This window comes from Corvus cornix, chromosome 8 (genome assembly GCF_000738735.6).
Source record: "Corvus cornix cornix isolate S_Up_H32 chromosome 8, ASM73873v5, whole genome shotgun sequence".
Taxonomy (NCBI): Eukaryota; Metazoa; Chordata; class Aves; order Passeriformes; family Corvidae; genus Corvus; species Corvus cornix.
Window position 1 is genome coordinate 1,266,556 of NC_046338.1, and position 15,745 is coordinate 1,282,300.

Consider the following 15,745-nt stretch of genomic DNA (forward strand, 5'->3'; position numbering starts at 1 on the left):
GCTCTGAACTCCCAGCCCAGCCGAGCCAGCTCAGGGCCCAGGCACCTAAAATCCAACTGGGATGGACTGGGGAGTGCCTGCTCCCACTGCCGGGCTGGGATGGGCTGAACTGGTGTGAACTGGGATGGGACTGGGGAGTGCCTGCTCCCAGTGCAGGGCTGGGATGGGATGGGCTGAACTGGTGTGAACTGGGCTGGGATTGGGCAGTGCCTGCTCCCAGTGCAGGGCTGGGATGGGATGGGCTGAACTGGTGTGAACTGGGCTGGGATTGGGCAGTGCCTGCTCCCAGTGCAGGGCTGGGATGGGATGGGCTGAACTGGTGTGAACTGGGCTGGGATTGGGCAGTGCCTGCTCCCAGTGCAGGGCTGGGATGGGATGGGCTGAACTGGTGTGAACTGGGCTGGGATTGGGCAGTGCCTGCTCCCAGTGCAGGGCTGGGATGGGATGGGCTGAACTGGTGTGAACTGGGCTGGGATTGGGCAGTGCCTGCTCCCAGTGCAGGGCTGGGATGGGATGGGCTGAACTGGTGTGAACTGGGCTGGGATTGGGCAGTGCCTGCTCCCAGTGCAGGGCTGGGATTGGGGAGTGCCTGCTCCCAGTGCAGGGCTGGGATGGGATGGGCTGAACTGGTGTGAACTGGGCTGGGATTGGGGAGTGCCTGCTCCCAGTGCAGGGCTGGGATGGGCTAAACTGGTGAGAACTGGGCCAGTCCCTGAGCTGTGGCTGCTGAGGGGCAGCAAGGCACTGGCTCTGCACTGTCCCCAAGGAGGGTGAGGCCCTGCAGGGGGACAGGGGTGGCTCCTCTGCTGGGACACAGGGACAGGACAGGCAGGGCCTTAAATCAGCCACTGCAGAGTCCTGAGGACACACAAGATGGAAGTTGTACCAGGAGGGAATTAAAAGTGAGGACACAGAAGGAAGTGACACGTCAGGAGCAGCACTGAGCACAACAAAACAAACATTTGTGCCTTAGTTTGATTCTGCACAGGATTACTGATGTTGGAAAAGCCCTCCAGGATCATCCAGTCCAAGCTGTGCCCCATCCCCACCTTGTCACCAGCCCAGAGCCCTGAGTGCCACATCCAAGTGTTCCTGGGACACCTCCAGGGATGGGGACTCCAGCCCCTTCCAAAGCCTGTCCACCCTTTCCATGAGGAAATTTTCCTGAAAGAATTCTCCCTGAAAGAATTCTTCCTGCATCCTTCATGTTATGTAAGTTTCTCCCCCTCTCCAGCTTCCTGAACCTTTCCTGGTACAATCTAACAATGGATCTTCCTTTTGAACTATTCAGCCCCCACAAATAACAACCTTCTCCAGCATCTGTCAAGGGAGCCTGTAAATCCCAGGAACTTCAGTTCCTGAATCAGATGTACCATTCCTCATCTCTGTGTGGCATTCCAGGGATTCTAAAATAGGTGAAGTACCAAAAGCCCAGAATGGATCTTTTTCAAAGCCAGATTAGGTAATGAAACCTCCACTAATGCCTCAGCGTTTGTGTCGCTGACAATGCCAAGGGGTTTGTATTTTAATGGAATTCAGGATGCAGTAGTGATGGAGAAGTTACAGCTGTGCCCATGACAGGAGTCTAAATTCCAAGTAGAAGAAACTCTTCTAAAATCAGAAAATTATTTGGAGAGAACACAGAAAAGGAGTTTGAAGATGCTAAGCTCAAAATTAAACATTTTGCAAAGACACTTCGGTTCAGTTAATTCAAGTACAACCAGGCTGGGAAAATACAATTTAAACGTTCAAGTTGGAAAACTTGCAGGATTTCCAACACCCAGAACCACATTTAATCCAGCTCCACCCTTGTGCAGTTTCAATAATCAGCTTTTCCACCTCAAAAGAAGTGTTCAGTTGTATCTCTAAAGGTGTCTGCAGGCATTTAAAATGTCAGTGCTGAAGTTCTGAAGGCCAATTCCAATCCCTTCTTAGATGCTGCTGCATCCATGTATTTTAAATTGCCTCAGTTTGGGATGAGAGAGATGGAATTAAGAGCAATTAAGAGAAATGCAGATAGGTAAATCAGAATAAACCTTATTAGTAAAGCAAGGTTTATAAAATCAACTCTATTACAGATTAGCCTGGGATATTGAGTAGCACATGCATGCAAGCCATGAATTTACATATGCAAATGAGCACACACTTACTTTGTTTTCCCCACTGCAGCCACTGTTGTCATCGTTATCAACATCATCATCATCTTCTCCCTCCTCCTCTTCCTCCTCTTCCTCCTCCTCCTCCTCCTCCTCCTGCAGGGGCACGGTGCCATCGTAGCCGTAGCGGCTCAGCAGCTCCTGGATGGGCATGTCGCTCTCCTGGGCAACAGCCAAACAAAAACTGGGATTTAACAGGGATAATGCCACAGGAACTGCTCTACAGCATCAAGGTGAGCACCTCTCCACCAAAGAAAAACGTGGGGGGCTTTTGTGCAGGATAATTTCTTTCCCAATCCTCGATTTATTTACAGCAGACCTCCCACACCAAGGGGATCTCCACGGAGCCACAAACCCATTAAAGGGGCTCGGTTTTACCAAACACCTTCAGTACCCACAGCAAACACATTCCTTACTGGAAGATTTATTGGTATTCCCTCCACTGCCCCAAACCAGCTGGGAAAATGGTGCTATTTAGTACAAATTTGTGGGGAAAATGGATAAAATGGGTGTCAGCAGCAAGTGCTTCACACAGACAGCTGAGATCCTGCGAGGCAGGAACCTGTCCCAGCGCAAGGCAGGAATTCCTGCAGTGACTCCAAGAATTCAGCTCCATCAGAACTTGCAATACCTGGCTGGAACATGGAATTAGATCTTCTTAGGGGGAGTTGTGCTCCAGGGACAATTCCACAGAGTTCCTCAATGCTTGAATGTAAAATTCCACCCAAACTGCACCTCTCAGTGTCCCTGTACCTCTCCTTCTTCAGGCAAGGAGGGTTTGGATGGGGTGAGGGATCACCTGATACCCAGGGAAGGAGAGCAGGAATGTTTGTTTCATGTTTATTTTAAGCTGGTTGGCTACAAACCCATCCCCAGCTGAAAGCAAATCTGTGAAAATCTTAGAAAATTTTATTTAAAAATCCTTAAAAGGCTGGTCCACTCTGAAGAGACATTTCAAATTATACTGCCACTTCTCAAATTTAGAGGCTCCCAAACTCTTACCTTTATTAATAAAAATTACTAATTGCTGGCTCTGCTAATTACTTCCTTTACTACTTTTAATCCTCAGTGTCCAGCCTTCAGGACAGTCATCCCTAAGGAGATTTTTCAGAGCAGAAACTTTCAGGGATCATTTAAAAATTCTCTCTCAAAACATCAAATCCTTTGTTTATTAATTGGAGGTGTCTGCTTGCTCTAAATAGTTTTTCTTAGTATTTAATGTACACGTTGGCTGATAATCAGATATTTTTAGTTACTGGCTGACCTTAGACTTCCTATCTTAAGGGCCTGCACTGATCTAATTCCTGGAAACATCCCAACAATTCCAATGACAAGAGTGGGGTTAGCTGTGCTCTGTAAAAAGAGTGACACAGGGGTTATCAGCACTCATTGTCTGTGTATTGTATTGTATTGTATTGTATGTTATTTCATTTTATTTCATTTCAAAGAACTAAGCCATCCTACCACTTATTCCTCTACTCTTTGGTTAAGTTTTACTCCCAGTAATGCAAATAATGTGGAATTAAATGTTCTCCCCTTCCCTCTTGACTCCTTGGTCCCCATCCTGTCAGTGCATGGGAGGAACTCTTAGAAGTGAGGAATTAATATTTTACTGACACAGACAACATGAAAGGCCTGTGGTCTTAATTAAACCTGGCAGCAGAGCTAGCAGAAAAATCGTATTTTAATTATCCAAATGTCCTCCAGTACATTTTGGAAAGGAATATCCTTTCTTTAAGTGCTCCTATCCTATAGAGCTGAGAATTAGAAAGAACTTTTACTGGAATTTGTAGGTATTTGTGAATTATGGAACAGGAATATTACTGACCCTGCGTTACCTAGGAAAGGGGGGTTTGTATTTATAATATTTTTCTCAGGTAAAGCCTCTTAACTTCAAATAGTCCATTCCAATTCCCAGAGTTCCAAGGACCAGCAACTCTCCAAGAGAAAACACAAATTGGGATTTCTGTATCACTTCAGGGTATTGCAAAAATGGAAAAGGTTAAAAAAATCACAAGGATTATCCAAGACACTGAAATTCCTTCTGTGGAAGGAGAGCTCCAGAGCCCCAATGTCCAGCCTGGCCTTGGGCACTGCCAGGGATCCAGGGGCAGCCCCAGCTGCTCTGGGCACCCTGTGCCAGGGCCTGCCCACCCTCCCAGGGAACAATTCCTTCCCAAGATCCCATCCAGCCCTGCCCTCTGGCACTGGGAAGCCATTCCCTGGGTCCTGGCCCTCCAGGCCTTGTCCCCAGTCCCTCTGCAGCTCTCCTGGAGCCCCTTCAGGCCCTGCCAGGGGCTCTGAGCTCTCCCTGGAGCCTTCTCCTCTCCAGGTGAACAATCCCAGGCCCTCAAGGACCAGCACATTCCAGACCCACCAGAGTTTAATCCATGAGCAGGAAAGATCCCAACCCTCACAGGAAGGGGGAGTTTTTATGACAACCACCAAGGTTCAAAAATGCTTTTGCAAAACCCAACTGCCAGGGCTGAACTGCTCCATCAGGGACATTCCCAGACTGGGGAAATCTGAAATAATCCAGGTAAATTTTGGGGGAAAAACACAGGATAGCATTTATCCTGAGAGCAGTTTTGAGAACTAAATGGCCTATCACCCATGTCTGAAAAAAGATAAAATTATACAAACATAAATAATACAAATTATGTATTTATTTAACATTTACCCACAACTCGAGGTAACCACTGGATATGAGGGGATAAACTGAAGAGTTGTAATGTGGTGAAAGAATTACACAAAATATGAAGGGAAAAAAGCACATTTTCAATTTAAACCCCATGTGAGACATGTGGAGCTCCATTCCTCACTTAATCGACATGAAGCATATTTAGATTCACCAACTATTTATTTATCTTTATGTTTTCCAATTAATATCAACCTAGAAATTTACACTGGAAATATAGATTAAATGGAGTAAATGAATTTAAAGCCATATTGGTAGAATCACTTAAGCTAAATAGGATTTGTACATCAAATATTCATCTGTGAATCATTAATGATCTGTTCTGGAGGCCAACAAGGCCACAGACAGCATCTAAATTACTTTGCATTTATAATGAACCTACTTGGTAATTTAAGAATATTATTCCTGCCTGAGAAATAATTTAAGACAATACAGAAGTGACAGCAGAACCTGGAATTGCCAGAAAGAAATGATCATTTCCACTGGAAATATTGATTAAATGCACTAAATTAATTTAAAGTGCTATTGGCATAATCACTCATGCTAAATAGGGCTTGGATATCATTTCCTCTGCATCTTCCTTTAAATGAAGATACTCCTATGGGCTCCACTAGATTAGACAGATATTTGTATCCAAATGCACAAGAAATGTAAAATTATGAGGGTTTTGGCTTTAAATAAAAATCTACAAGCACTACTCAGGTGCAGTTGGAATACACAAGTTTAGTCAGAGGATATCTTAATTTATATTAGTTCGAAAATGCAAATCCTATAGATGCAAAAAGCAACTAACCAAGCACAGCTTTATCCATTATTAATATTTATGTGCCATTTCTTTTCCCCAGTTTTTGATAAATTTATTCAGCCCCTTTCCTCCCTCTTTATTACTTAGCTATTCAGGGGTTTAAGGTGATTTTTTTTTAAAATTCCAAACACAAGGGATAAAACCCTGAAAGTTTTGTGTGGGTCTGCTTTGGGACTCCTTCAGGCCACCTACCCTGTTAAGATCCTCTATTTCAGATCTGAAGTTTGTTTCTCCTTCCATCATTTCCTCCTCTTCTAATGTCCGTTCATCATCAAAGTCATGCACCAGCATATCAGCTGATGGGTCAAATTCATGGTCATCAGATGTTGCTGAACCTCCTGATGGGAAACATTTCCAACAATGGTTTTAGTTACACCACGGCCTCGCAGAGCTGAATTGCTTTAGCTGCTTCTTTAGGTGACATTTGAAGCAGAATTGTGATCAGAAATTCAAATATCGTCCCTCGCTCCTTTGGCTTTGCCTCATTATTCAGGGGAATTTCCTTTGTGGGGAAGAGATCCTGGCAGGAAGGACCAGGTCCCTCTCTCTGCACATCAGGCCCTAGTTAATGCCTGGAAAATTCAATTTGTGGTCATTTAACTCTTAAATCATCACAAACCTGCCTAAATCCAGTCCTACGGGGAGTAAAAATACTCATAAAATAAAAACTCCTTCATTCTTGGGCACCTTCCTCATTTACAACTACAAAGATAAACTTACGCCTTCTCCAAAATTTCCATTAACCAAGTTTCCCAGTTATGCAGATTTTATTCCTGAGTTATTTTCCCTCATCCCTTTTTTCCCCAGTTCTTTGGTTCCATTTGGTGACAATGACAAAGCAATGAATGGATGAATGGTTTGGCAGATGTCACGCAAATACCTGAGTTTTAATCCCAACCCTGCTCATATTTCCCCCTTTTTTCCTGAGTTTTAATCCCAACCCTGCTCATATTTCCCCCTTTCTTCCTGATTTTTAATCCCAATCCTGCTCCTATTTCCCCCCCTTTTTCCCTGGACAATTTAAATTCCATTTTCCAAACCTTGTAGCCACACTAAGGGTGTGACAGGGAGGGGTGACTCTAAGGTTTAATTATGAAGCAATTAATTATTTCTCTGAAAGAAATAAAACCTCAAGAGGCAACAACAATGCAGCTAAAGGAACTCCTGGAAAGCTTTTCCACTCATAGGATGCCAAAACCCTTGGAAATTATTAAAAATACTTACCTGGGCTTGAAGACTCAACAGAAGGCTGAAAAAAAAAAGAAAATAACGGAAATTATTTTTGCTATGTTGAACCTGTACAAATTCAATTATTCAGCTGATACAGAGCAACTCACTGCAAAAAAATATATTTATAAATAATAATCAAATTTATAAATAAAGCACCAAGGTAAATAGGACTTTAACTTTAGCTCTGATCTAACTCCAGGTATAATTCCACAACCCAGGGAGAACCCAGATTCCACTGCCAGTGAGTCCCAGTTTAAGAGAAATTATTCTTCCCATTTGAAGCTGAGCACAAATTCCCTGTTCTACTCCAATTCAGGGACACACTTTTTAAAGGAATCCCAAATCATAATAAGAATTCCATACAGAATAAAGGAAAAATCAACTTCATCTCCAACCCAGCTGCGAGGAAAAAACAAGAAACACCACCAAAAAAATCTTATTTTTGAGATAAAGAAAATGAGGCTTCCCCAATAATCCACGTAACAGAGCCCCTCTTTGACCCAAAATTTGGTAACCTGATATTTATAACCTCCACAAACAAATTCTTTCATAAAATCCTGCTTTTCCTTGCTTATCCCTTTGCCAGTCTTTAACCTCCTGGGGGGAAATTTGCATGTCAGACATTCAAAGCTCATTTGTTTTGATAATTCAAGCAAATGTTCCAACCCTTTTCAGGTCCAGAGTGATGAAATATTTATTTCCAAGTTAGGAAAACTGACTTTTCCCTATGGTGCCACAGTCCCTGTCACCTCCTGCAAACTCAGATACTGTTTGGCACCATGGATATTGTTATATTAATTAATATATAATGCTGTCTTCAGGGAGAATCTTGTGCTACTATTCCAGGATTTTTTAAAGGAATTTCCTTCTCCTTGCCTCCTTCTCAACTCGGCCTAGTGACGCAGCAAAGCAAAATCTACAGGTGAAAAAATCCTGTGCAATTTGAAATTCTTTTATATCAAAAGCTCTTCAAAGTGAGAAGAAAAAAACCTTCTTTGGGAAAAAAAAATTCACTTACACATCTGTCTCCCTTTTGTGGGAGTCTACAATGCATAAATGAACTCAAAATATGTCCAGCATAGGGAAAATACAGATTATACACAGAATTCCTTGCCAATCTCCCATCCAGCCCTGCCCTCTGGCACTGGGAAGCCATTCCCTGGGTCCTGTCCCTCCAGGCCTTGTCCCCAGTCCCTCTCCAGCTCTCCTGGAGCCCCTTCAGGGCTCTAAGGTGTCCCCAGAGAAATTCATATGAAGTGGGTAAGCACTACAAACATTTCTGTGGATTGTTGCACAACACCAGGGGAAGTTTTGCTAATCACTACACCCAAAAAAGTCTTTATTTGCAAAGATTATCTTAACAAATTCCAGAGTCCAGTATTACTGAGCTGGAGCTGAATATCAGGATCAGCCAGCAAGGACTGATCTCTATTTGGTGTTTTGTTTGTCTGGTAAACCTGGGTAATTAATAAAATGCAATACAGAATAATTAATAAAATTAACAAAGTCTTAATGTGTTTATTGCAGCAATCATTGGTTGGAAACCAAATAAACGCAATCTTCCCAGGCCAGGAAAAAAGCCATGGAGAGCCTCCCCTTTTCTCCAGGGAAAGGGTTGGAATCAGCATCCCTGGAAGTGTTCAAAACCAGGTGGAGGTGGGAACACGGATTAGTGGTGGTGCTGATGGTTTGACTCAATGATCTTAAAACTCTTTTCCAACCTTAATTCCACAACAAAAAATTATTCCAGAAATGACTCCGCCCTCCAAGGAACAGAGCTGGATTTAAAGGCCTGGAAGGGCCTGAGGAGAATTTATTCTGAGGGATAAAATATTTTCCTTAGTAAACAATAAATTCTGCAAATGCCATCTTAGAACTCCTCTTTCTGCCCAGCCATTAAAATGTGTTGTTACTGGGAGCCCCTTACACAAATTAACACTCATTTTGCAAAGAAAAAAAACCTTTTTCCAAAACGTTCCCAGCTTCCCTGGATAATTTTTGATGTAACAGAGGAGTTTTGAGGGGGTCTCAGCTGGGAAACAGTTTATGGATTTACAAACCAGTAGTGTTAGTCTTGGCTTCCTATTGGTAATCCTTTGGGAATTCTGGCTGGTCCATGCATGCACCAGCGAGCTGATTCACCTCATCTCCAACCTGGGAAGGGAAGTTCTGGGGAAAGGCCTCAATTCAGAAGGAAAACCAGCACAGAAACCAGGGGTAACAGGAGTCCAGGGAGCCCTGACTCCAAAATCCAGCCCCAAAACCACGGCTTTGCTTTCAGCCTATAGGAAAGCAGCCTCTGGGTCTCTTCCTCCCTCCCAAGCTTTGCCAACCACATCTGCCCTGTCTGTGGATTCTCTGGTCTGCATTTCCTGGGTTTCCAGTCTGGGATGAGCTGCCAATCATTTCCTGCTTCTATTTCCAGCCTGAACCAGTGTCACATTCCAGCTCATCTTTATTACTGGCCAGCTGCTGCCAAAAGCAGTTCCCTGACCTCCTGCCACCACTCCCGTGCCTGTGCCACCTGTGCCAGGCTCAGCCCACGGGCCACTTCATGTGCTGGGGCAGTAGCCCCATCTCCAAGACGACTGACACCACTTTTCCAGCCTCTCCCCAAGCCAAAGGACTTTATCCCGGGCCTCTACGAGTGCAGACGTGCTGCAAACAGTCCTGAGCAGGAGTTTGAGGCTGGACACGTGGAAAAGGGAGAGCTGCAAAACCCTTCAGTGCCAGTCTGGCAGCACAGAAGGTGAAGGAGCATCCTCTGATTGAAGAGCTGTGGAAGACAATTCCTGCACGGCCTGGTGAGCCCGTCTCATTCCGTGCCTCCAAGGGGTGGTGGCTCTGGCCAGGCTAGAACAGATGGCTTTGGGGGCATTTAATTATGAAAATTTCCTGGCACTGGTTAAGGATCATATGGCTGTGTTAGCACTGGCAGATCCCAATTCCTAAGGATGGCACGGCCATGGAATGGGAATTCCCAGGAAAAGGCCACCCCTGTTCTTCAGTGGCTTTTCATTTTCTGCTCAGCCATTCCCAGGGAAGCACAAAGCAGGATTTGCCTCAAGGGCACTTGTGGGAACAAAGAGCTGCTATCTATCAAAGGATAATGGGATCCAAGGCTCAGGAGAGAAAAATATGGGATACTGACAATACACAGGCAATACGCACTCCAACTGTTCTGTGAATTGCACCATCAGCAAAGGTAACAGAGAACAGTCTGCTGTGAGCTCAAAAGAATGAAAAATCATCCATGAACTCCCAACTCATGGACAATGAGGAAAAACTCCAGTGACCAAGGATTCCTGCTGCATGGATACACCGAGGAGCACGTTTGCTAACACTCCAGATGAACAATTTGAAGGAAAGCCCGGCTCTGAGGGGTGAAGAAAACAAACCTCAGGTAAAGAGAAAAAGGAGAGACACTGAGCCACAAACCATCAGCACTATTGGTTTGTCACTGTTTTATTCCACAGGTATTTTTGGGAGTCGCAGGAAAGACAGGCCTTTCCCAAGGTTAGGGACACTTGTAGCAACAACCAGCCAAAAGATCCCATCCAGTACATTCCCAGGGTATGGATATGGAATAGATGGGACAGATCCCATCCAGTACATTCCCAGAGTATGGATATGGAATAGATGGGACAGATCCCATCCAGTACATTCCCAGAGTATGGATATGGAATAGATGGGACAGATCCCATCCAGTACATTCCCAGAGTATGGATATGGAATAGATGGGACAGATCCCATCCAATACCTTCTCTGGGTATGGATATGGAATAGATGGGACAGATCCCATCCAATACCTTCTCTGGGTATGGATATGGAATACACAGACTGAAGTTGGCCAGTCTCCTTCAGACACCGTTTAGTGCCAAGAGGCAAATGCAGCAGGGATGTGTCAAACATGGGAACACCCACAGCGTTCCCCTAAAACAACTCCCTGGACTTTGGGATCTGTCTTACGCCATCATTTGGGATGGAAATTAAATTATCCCACTGAACTGGCATTGTGACAGTTTATTTAATACAAGCAGCCTTCAGGAGAGAGCAGCCTTGCACAGTTTATTCCAGGCAATTCCCAGTGCCGCACGCTGGCAGGAGATGGCCAGGTCTTATTCCAAAGCTTCAGAGCTGCTTGGAATGGACTGGGATACTCCAAAGCATGAAAGCTGGAGAAGGAATGCACTAAGCTTTCTCTCTTTCCCCTACAGCAAAAACACCTGAACAGAACACTGCACAGTTTCACTTCTACCCACAAAACTGTTGTCTTGGCTGACACCTTTCACACTGTTTAACAGAAGTGATTAATAATGAAACATCTTAAAATTTGCAGAACAATCTGCAGTGGCCACAAGACAAATACAAATCCTGTTCAAATTGACTCAGTTATCTTTAACAGCTCTTGAAGTGTTACATAAAACAATTCAAAACTAGAATTAAATTCTCTTCATGTTGATAGCGATATGCCTGACAAACCCATCAGTTTGTTCAGGTCTTGAACTCTGCAACAGGAAAATATCCCTAAGTTAATATACTCGCCTCTAAGTTGGCCCTGGAGAAAAGAACTGTTTAAAATAGGGAATAATATCTTTTATTCCAGAGGGAATGTGTCCCTTTCCATAAGAGGAAGGCTACAGTCCCAGCTTTCCCTCTCTCTCTGTGTTGTGTTACAAATTAACTTGTGTTAAAATATATTTTAAAAGCCTCATTTTTACCTTGGGGAGAAAAGAACAACATATTGAAGCAAGGGAAAAAGAAAAAAACACTTCTGGTCCTCTTTTACAGTTCTACATGTGAACACTTGCACAGCCCGAACTGTAGTGACATCCCTGAAAGGGAAGCCTTTACATCCACGGATTTGTACTTTTTTAGTTTGGTGGCTAAATGAGAAACTTCCTGTCCTTCCAGAGGACAAAGATCAAGTGCAATGTTTGAATTCCCAAGATCCCAAACGTGATCATTAAAACCTTGAAGATTCTACCTCAGCAAAGGTCCCCTGGCTTGGCCATTCCCTTCTGAGGCTTGATTCCTCTATAATGAGGACTTTTCCCAGTGTTTTTCCTTGGAAGTTTTCTAGACCAGACTGGAGACAGCCCTGAGTGAGCTAAGGAGACCTCAGAGCAGAGCCTGCTGTGAGCAGGTAGGACCAGAGACCTCCTGAGCTCCCTTCCACCCCAAATTATCCCTTAATGCTGACTTTTGAGATTTTTGAGAGAGCTACGGGAGAAGGGACCTCAAAGCCCACCCAGTGCCATGGCAGGGACACCTTCCACCATCCCAGGCTGCTCCCAGCCCCAATGTCCAGCCTGGCCTTGGGCACTGCCAGGGATCCAGGGGCAGCCCCAGCTGCTCTGGGCACCCTGTGCCAGCCCCTCCCCACCCTCCCAGGAACAATTCCTTCCCAATATCCCATCCAGCCCTGCCCTCTGGCACTGGGAAGCCATTCCCTGGGTCCTGTCCCTCCAGGCCTTGTCCCCAGTCCCTCTGCAGCTCTCCTGGAGCCCCTTTAGGCCCTGCCAGGGGCTCTGAGGTGTCCAGCAGGGACAGGGCAGGACAGAGAGGTGACAGTAACGTCAGAGTGTCAGGAGAGCTGCTGATCCCCCCTTGGATCTCTGCACTAAAGGACTCAGGTCCATCCCAGCCCAAAATCCCCTCCCAAGGGGAGCACAGAGCTCTGCATTCCCGCAGAGCAGGGGGAGCTGCAGCTCTTGGGGTGCCAAGTCACAGGAAGGGACAGGAAACTTCAGGATGCTGAAAGCAGGTTCTGTCCAAGGTCCCACTCCAGCACCACTGTGCAGGGATTTTCCCAAGGGGCTGGGTCCTCGGAGAAGTGCTGGTGCTCCAGGCTAAGGAAGCTGCTGCAGGGAGGCAGCTGCAGCCAAGGGGAGGCTTTGGCTGACAGGACATGATGCTCCCTGCAACTCCACCAGGAGAACTTCCCATTCCAAGAGAATTATGGAGCATGACACCACAGGCAATCAGAACTCCACCAGCCCTACCTGAAGCACACAGTTCCACACTTCCCCATTTTCTATTTAACATTCATTTCCACTACAAACTTCCTTAACTTCTTGTAATAATCTAAAATACCGTGCTAAGAAAACCGGGATTCTATGGAGTGATCGGATCCTACTACAGAATTCCAGAAGAAACCAGCCACAGTCGTATGCCAGGCACCACAGGGAAACATTCATATGGACAGTTTGTGACGTGAATGGATTAAGAGGGAAATATTAATGCAGCCTGGGGCTTCTGGTCACGAAAAGGCTCAAAAAGAAACAACCTTACAGCAATTCCAGCGTCTGCCTGAATCCCTCTGCTGCTTTAGGAAGGATTTGAAGTCCTGAGCTGGAAGCCCACAAACATCAATATTTTATCATATGCAAAAAATATCCACAAAACTCTCCTGTTGTGACAAAATAAACCAAGGGCCACCCTCTTTTTAAGATTAGAAATGCAGAGTGCCATTGCATTCTCTGCAATTTCCCAGAGCTTTCCCTTGAGAGAATACAACCCGTGCCTATAACCAACCACTTTGGGGTTTATTCCCTCATCAAGAAAGGGAAAAAAGAGAATTCCCAGCTCTCTGCTAGGTTCACTGATACCTCAGGGGAGTATTCTACAAACACTGCTCAAAATGACATAAAAATGACCCCCAATTAGTTACAGCTATGATCAAACCAGGAAAAATATGATTGATTGATGTCAATCCCTGATTTTAATCATGATTTAGATCAGTAGGAAACCCGGATTTAATCTATTTTGACCTTGTTCTGTATCCAGGAGCTACTCAAAAACTCTGACTGTTCAAACACCTCAGTTTGCAAACACATCAGTGACTGTGTGAACTTTACTACTGCTTCCTACTACACCTTAGTTCAATAAAAATACTAAGAATGCAAAAAGGTTACTAAGAACAGTTATCAGAGCATGTATTTCTTCAGCATTCTGTCCTGAAGCTGTTTCAAAATAGAAATCAGGAAGTAATTTTCAAAATATGAAAATAGAATTCAGTGACATTCCCAAAGTTTAAAATCCCTCAGCTGAAAGAAGCAGAACATTGAGAAAAAGGGAAAATTTCCCAGACAATAGGAATTTATAGATGACTTCTTAAAGCACACAATGTTAATAAACCGATTTTTTGGTGGAAAACAACTAAACTTTCAGAAACTCAAAACCATTAAAGTGGACTCAAAGGAATTAGGTTGAGGCATGTAACTGTCCACTGACACCACAAGAGAAATGCTCCTGCTCCAAGACAGCTCCTGCTTCTTCTCATACTCTCTTAACACCCTAAAATGCCAATCCAGGTTTTTAACCCCCCAGAAATTCACTCTGCAGAAGCAAAAATTGAAGTTCTTATTTCAGCAAGTCAGAAAATTGAAGAACCTCAGTGATGGGTGAGAAACACAAGGAGCTGCTCAGCTGCCTGCTGGAGGTTTGGGAGAAACAGGAGTGTCTGTTCCAGCATCAATCATGGGGAAGGGAATCGTGGAATCCTTTAGGTTGGAAAACATCTCCAAGACCATTCCCAGCACTGCCAAGGCCACCACTGCCCCACGTCCCCAAGTGCCACATCCACACAGCTTTTAAACCCTGCCAGGGATGGGGACTCACCCCTGCCCTGGGCCAGGGCAGGACAGCCTTTCCAGGAAGGAATTTCCCCAATATCCACTCTGAGCCTCCCCTGGCCCAGCCTGAGGCCGTTCCCTCTCCTCCTGTCCCTGTTCCCTGCCAGCAGAGCCCGACCCCCCCGGCTGCCCCCTCCTGTCAGGGACTTGTGCAGAGCCACAAGGTCCCCCCGGAGGAGGCTCTGCTGATCCCCAGGGCTGGTCCTGCTGCCCCATTCCAGCTCCAGTTCCTGTGGCAACTTTCCCTCAGCTGAGAGAGCGGCTTCTCCTGCAGGAAGCTTTTAGGTTCTCAGCCAGGGATGGGCCAACTCATGGAAGTTCAGGGGCATTTACACAAAAGCAGCAGGAGGAGCAGGATCTCCCCTTTCAGGACCAGTCTGAGGACCGTGACCCATAACTAAACCAGCCTGCAGTTAATTCCAAGCTACACCAACCCAAAACCAGAGATATTTTGTCCCCAACGCTCCCACCTCACCTCTGACCACACTGACCACCCTCTTTGCCATGCAGCTGCCCTGGTACTCCTCCTAATTCACTGAAGAATAATGAAAAACCCCAAACCCTCATCTTCTTCCCTTTAGTTTTCCATGTTCAGTATCCTGGCAAGTGCCTGTAGCAACCGGATTGGTGCATCCCTTCACGGAACAAAGGGAACAGCAGGAATCCGGCACTTCTGGAAATTACAGCAGGTATTGAGCTGCCTCTGTTCAACACAAAAGTCTGACCCCAGCTCTTCCAGTTTTGGGATCAGAAGATCTCATTCTCTCACTTACATTTCACTCCAACATTACAAAGGCTGAATTAACAAAAAACATTCTCTTTCAGCTGCTAATCAAGCTTTTCAGCCCCAATCTTTTCTTCTCAGAAGGCATTAAAATACTTATTTTGGAGAAAATCTGTGTGTATCAGCATTCCCTCCACCAAAACCACCCTGTAAGCAGCTTAAAGAAGGATATTGTAACACTCACAAAGCTTCAGCTGATCTTAAGTTAGAGATATTTTCCTTCCAGTTTATGCCTGGAACAAACTTCTCACGTTGGAATATGAGGAATCACGTAAAAGTAAAAAGAACCCTAACAAAGGTTATTAATCCCAAATTTAATATATATTCAAAATATTTTTTTTCCTTTGTCTGTCCTGTATTCAAATCACTTCTGCAAAAGTGAAGCAGCACTTTTAGTGAATTTAGTTTCACTTTCTGGTCTCCCTCACTGACTAC

At 45.0% G+C, this 15,745-nt stretch overlaps 1 protein-coding gene across 2 annotated transcripts in view; it reads right to left on the reverse strand.

Moving 5' to 3' along the window:
* Positions 1-15,745, reverse strand: part of MIER1 (MIER1 transcriptional regulator) — a 32,293-nt gene that overhangs the window by 13,147 nt on the left and 3,401 nt on the right. For both annotated transcript variants that reach the window (XM_039555774.1, XM_039555773.1), the window contains 3 exons: positions 6,884-6,908; positions 5,852-5,997; positions 2,151-2,318 (listed from right to left, as the gene is read on the reverse strand). In XM_039555774.1, coding sequence (XP_039411708.1) covers positions 2,151-2,318; positions 5,852-5,950 — 267 coding nt within the window. In that variant the 5' untranslated portion in view covers positions 5,951-5,997; positions 6,884-6,908. The remainder of the gene's footprint in view (positions 1-2,150; positions 2,319-5,851; positions 5,998-6,883; positions 6,909-15,745) is intronic.